The 5,365-nt window shown below is 43.5% G+C and overlaps 1 protein-coding gene across 2 annotated transcripts in view; it reads left to right on the top strand.

The window, feature by feature from the left end:
* Positions 1–1,022: 1,022 nt before the first annotated feature.
* The window catches only part of kiaa1462 (KIAA1462 ortholog), a 47,645-nt gene continuing 43,302 nt past the window's right edge, over positions 1,023–5,365 (top strand). Inside the window, exon 1 of one of the 2 annotated variants that reach the window (XM_015375534.1) lies at positions 1,023–1,201. Coding sequence is in view for 1 of the 2 variants with exons in the window: in XM_015375533.1 (XP_015231019.1) it covers positions 1,995–2,050 (56 nt within the window). In the remaining variant the exon portion in view is untranslated. Of the gene's footprint in view, positions 1,202–1,779; positions 2,051–5,365 lie in introns of those variants that run through there. The other variant, XM_015375533.1, reaches the window with a different exon arrangement.

The following is a 5,365-nucleotide window of genomic DNA, read 5'->3' as shown; positions in this document are numbered from 1 at the left end:
TTAGACGAGCTGTGCGCTGATTGGTTGGTTTAAAACGAGCAAAGCTGATGAGCAAAGACGCATCATAGCAACAAGCACTCACTCACTGAAAGCTAAAAATACCTAAAAAAAAAAAAAACATCCGGGGGGGAATTTCAAAATTGTCTGGGATTTTGGTCGACTAAAGCGCAAATATGGGCATCAATATGGGGCTTTGTTTGGATTTGCCCGTTTTATTGAGAAAGGAGGTGTCGATGGGGTTTGAACTTCTCTGTACGTCCATTTCACCCACCGAACTATTGTTATTCATCTATGGCAATGTAAACTCGGTTTTGCATTTTATGAACACTTCAAACAGAACCAAAACTGTGATAACGTAAACATATCACCAGAATGACAATTAGGAGGACCACTTATTTAGAAGATCCACCCTGAAAAAGAAAATCCTCCACTACACCTTTAAAAACGTTGTGCATTTTTTGTTCAAAATTTTGATTTACAAAATGTGTTTTGTGCCTGCAAAAATAATGAAACAAAATTCACTCCATAGATTTATGCATTCTTCTTACAAAAAAAATAGTTTCTCACATCTTGGGGAGTGGGAGCCTTCTGGTTAGGGCATATTGTTTGAAATTATGAGGTTCTGAGTCCGATGCCCACTCCTACAGACTGCCACTCTGCTACCCTGACTGCTCCCTTTGTGCCACACAATGGCAGCCCACTGCTCCTCGAGAGGATGGGTTAAATGCAAAGGTAAATTCCTCCAATGTGAGCTCAATAAAGCTCAGTTATTTATTTATTTATTTGCCAACCTGCCTATAACTTAAAGCAGGCTCTGAAGTCATATTCTTCTAGAAGCTTTGGCCAAACCTGATTACATAAACATCCTGTGGTGACAAGCAAACATTTTTTATCATCACCATCCTGACCTTAATAGATCAGCTTCAACCAATGTCATGTCAGGAGGTTGAAGTCAATGTGAGAACCATGCAGTTTGGAGCCCATTTGAATCAGTGCATGGATGGAAACACAGCCAGGTTTGTCCTGGAAGTAAAGTGACCTTATTGCTGGGCAGAATCCAGCTGCCTGGCGTTCAGAGCAGAGGGGATGTTTCCACAGAGCTGTGCTGTAGTAAAGAGGGGCTGTTCCCTCAGCAGATCCCAGCTCAGCTCAGTCTGTGCAGACCAGCGGCTGGGAGAAAAGCCTGCGACGCATCGCTCAGGTAAAAGTGGCTCCAAGTCGGGCTGCGATTTATATTCTGATATATTTGGCTGTATGTGTTTAGATGGAAAGGAGGGGGAGGGTGGGGGGATTATTTTATTTTCATGTTTTTCTCACGTCACGACACATGCAACGATGAGAGAAGCTGCAGACAGACGTTCTGCCTTCAACATTCTTCTCCACAACTTAAAGGCGAGTGGATGGAAGCAGCTGCTGCGCCTCTGCCTGGCCGGCTGTCCTCTGCCGGAGCACAGACCTCCTTCCCCGGAGCGCAGACCTCCTTCCCCGGAGCGCAGACCTCCTTCCCCGGAGCGCAGACCTCCTTCCCCGGAGCGCAGACCTCCTTCCCCGGAGCGCAGACCTCCTTCCCCGGAGCGCAGACCTCCTTCCCCGGAGCACAGACCTCCTTCCCCGGAGCGCAGACCTCCTTCCCCGGATCCAGACGTTAGGATCAATGATCTGATCTGCAGAAACTTGCAGCCGCTCTTTGCGCTCCCATCGGCTGAAGGTTAAAGACTGCTGATGGAGCTAACCAGGCTAGCCTCAGCTCTGCATTTCTTATTTTATTTTCTTTCTTTTGTCGAAAAAATAATATTGCACGGTTCAATCATCCCCCTGTTTTCCATCAAGGCGAACGCTGTGGCAGGAGAGTGGGATTAAAACGTCCGACCCCCTCTGTTTCCCCTTCCTTCCCAGATTAAATTACTCCAAACTAGGCAGTTTTAACTTGTGGAATAGCTCTGGCTTCCCTCCTGTGATGGAGGCACCGCTGTCAGCTCCAACAGAAGCCCAGCATGCGAGCTGGAGGACGAGCAAATGGCCATGGAAATGAGCCGCCTTCTGGCAAACGGTGCGCCAAGTTTAGGCTGCTTTGATGTTTGCATGTTGTCACTTTGTCACACCTGCAGCATGTTTGCATGCAGATGATGATGATGATGGCTGCAGCTTGACCTCTCCTCTCCTTCATCCACATGCAGCCTCCTGCATGCTTAACCATCCGGCTGTTAGTCTGCAGAAACTGAGTTCTGCCTTAAATGTAGCTGCTGGTTTAAATATCCTGCAATCATGCATTAAAATTAGAGAAATAAGTGAATTTGGCCTTAATTTGAGCATATAATTCAGGGAGTGTTTGTACCCTTAAAATAAGAGGATTTTTCCCTTGTTTTAACTGAAAATCATCTTATTCCATTGGCAAATTGTCTGACCTGTCATTCCACTTTAAACTCTGGGATTAAATCTTCTCTTGTCTGTATTTGGAGTAAGAGTTGCTCCATAACTAACACCTTTTTCAGCTGTGGTAAAGAATAATGGAATATCAAAGGTATCTTTATATATATTATTAGCGGATTGACTGCATGTTGCTGGAATAAAATGTTAGCTTTCATGAAGGATGTTCTAGGCAAAGATGTGCAGGTTTAGATTTTTTACTAAAAAAACACAATCTACATGCGACCAAACATTTATAAAAATTTTACTATGAAGTATTTTACTCCTGCACCTGTTTATCCATCCATCCATCCATCCATCCATCCATCCATCCATCCATCCATCCATCCATCCATCCATCCATCCATCCATCCATTTATTTTGCTTTTAGTTTAAACTCCTAAAGGTGTATGGGGTGAATATTGTTCCATTATTGTTGCAAGCAAAGACCATATGTTTCTTAAAAAATAAAATGCAATGTAGAAATGAAACTTTTTAGAAAATGGCTTAATTTTGCTGAAACATTGCTGTTTCTCACGTTTTATAAAAGAGAAAATTTTATTCTTATATTATTTATTTTTTTTATAGAGTTTTACAAACTGCATTCTTTTTTAATTGTGTTTACCTGATGATTATCTCTTCTCCTCTCTGGGTGGTGGACATGGTGTGGTGGTGGGGGTTGGCTTTGCTCTATTGGTCTGCATAGATGTCAGCAAAACATATTCCAGAGAGCATGTGTTATGTTAAAAAATGTAGGTTCATAAAAGAGAAACTGAGTACGCACAGAATAGGGATTTTTGGCTTCTGCAGAAGGAGAGATCCACGTTCAGCCACATCTGCTCTCTGGTGGGTTTCCTCAACAGAAGCCTTTTTATTAGCAGATCATAACACATGGGGCGGGTTACAAAATAGAGTTCTTCTGACAAGGCAATTGATAAGGTCATAGAACAAAATGCTCCTTCTGATTGAATCACAGAATAGAGTGATTATCCATGCACAAACATTAGCAATTTTCTACCACTGTTGCATGACAGTTTGCAGTAAACAGAGTGAAGCATTTAATTTCTTCAATGTTCTATATGTACACACATTAACTTTATAATCGTCATTGAATAAACCTGACAGCATGTTTGTATTGGGCTTGAGTTGAGGACAATTTCATCTGTGGAACTGAAAAGGATGACATTCGAAAAAAAATCCATCTAAAAACAGAAATTCGAATTTTCTACATCAGAAAAATAAATGAATTTTAGAAGAACTTTAAAAATATAAATCCAAGTAAATGACAACATCTTAAGATCTTTCTTTTTTTTAAATGGAGTTTCCCAAAGTTTCATTTTCAGATTTCTCTTTCCAAATTTTCATTTACAAATCGCATTCTTTGCTTGCAACAATAATAGATTAAAATTCCCTCCATATTGGTTGACTGTTGCATCTGGAAGTTTGAGAAAAGGTCTGAACATTTTAAAGTGAAAGGTGTTTTTCGAACCTTGAGGACCCCTAGAGGCAAGCCTGTTAGAAACTTCACCAATATAGTTCTCATAAAAGCGGCACTTTCTTCCAGGTTGTTGTTTTCTGTTTGTATTTACAACAGGAATTATTACTATTAATAACCAGAAGCAATCCATTCCTGCTCACTGGAACTTTCACAGCCCAGTGAGCCAACATCAGAAGCCGTTAGTAAATGTCAGCACAGACATTTTCTGATCTCCGGAGCGTATTTCCGCACTATAAAAGCTGAGCAGTTAAATGCTGCAGAAATGCAGGCCACATCAGCGCCCCTGGGTTGAATTCTCGAATATTAAATTGCAATTAAAGCATACGGGTGAGTAGAGAGGGGGCACCTGTGCTATTTTCTGGGGATGGTATTTTGCAGACTTCTTAGAAGGGGGATCTTGTGAGTTGCCCAGAGGAAGTTGGGTGTGGAGCCTGCTGGCATGGGGAGCGTATTAGGAGGGGAAGCAGCTCATTAATTCCTTCCAGCAGTGAGAGGAAAAAGGCCTGGTCAGCAAAAGTAGAGGGGGCCCTGTACAGCTATGAAAGGAATCACATGGGTTCAGTTTTTACTAACACTCCTATTAGCCTGATACGTTCCTTCATGATAACCCTGCATGTTTTCCTTCATCTGCAGCAGCAAACTGCTCTCTCCCTTCCCTTCCAGGGCTGAGCGGCACATCAGGATTATGAGTGTTTCTGCCACGGGGTTAGCGTAGCCTTTGAAAGTCATGCAATGTTTTGCCCGGCTACAGGAATCCCCCCTCTGAGGTCTTGCCTGATGTCGCATGGTGATGTCAGAGCAGAGGTGACGCAGTCAGGAAGGAGGACGCTGGCGGATGAAGCCAGCCAGAAACGTGTGAAAGCTCCTGACGTCTGCCGGCAGGAGGAGGCAGAATCTGAGGCGTGAAATGAGCCGCTCAGCGTAGATTCTGTTGGAAGGGCCGAGGCGGTCTCTGTTTATGATTCCTGCTCGTCTCGTTTTGGTCTTATGCTGGAACGGTGCACCTTAATATGACCCAGCCTGCTCATTACGAGGAGTTTATGTAGCTGTTTTTCTGCTGCATGTTTCCCAAACGTTTATGAAAGAGGCTGCCGATGAGGCGTTGAGTGGGAGTCTGTGTTGGGAGGACATGTTCATGCTGAATTGTTTTTTGCCGCCTTCTCTGTGGTGCTAAGCAGGAGTCCACATCTGATTAGCAGAAAGGCAGAGTGTGCTGCCCCTTTGATCACACTGTTTCTGGCTGATAAACCATGCCACTGTCATCTCCAGCAAAGCCCCAGACCTTGATAGACACTAATTACCATGAAGCCTGTTTGGCAGGCCAAGGAACGGCGCAGGGCAGGGAGTGTTTCAGGGCAGGTGGAGTTTATACCCTTTTGTAGCCATGGAGATTATCATGCTTGATAATCTGTGCGTTAGATTTAAAGCTGCTCTTAAAAGTTCACCCGACCCCCTTTGGTG

Source organism: Cyprinodon variegatus, unplaced genomic scaffold, assembly GCF_000732505.1.
Source record: "Cyprinodon variegatus isolate N-32 unplaced genomic scaffold, C_variegatus-1.0 Scaffold120, whole genome shotgun sequence".
In the NCBI taxonomy this organism is placed as follows: domain Eukaryota; kingdom Metazoa; phylum Chordata; class Actinopteri; order Cyprinodontiformes; family Cyprinodontidae; genus Cyprinodon; species Cyprinodon variegatus.
Note: the sequence above shows the minus strand (reverse complement) of the source record. Positions and strands in the feature narration are given on the sequence as shown.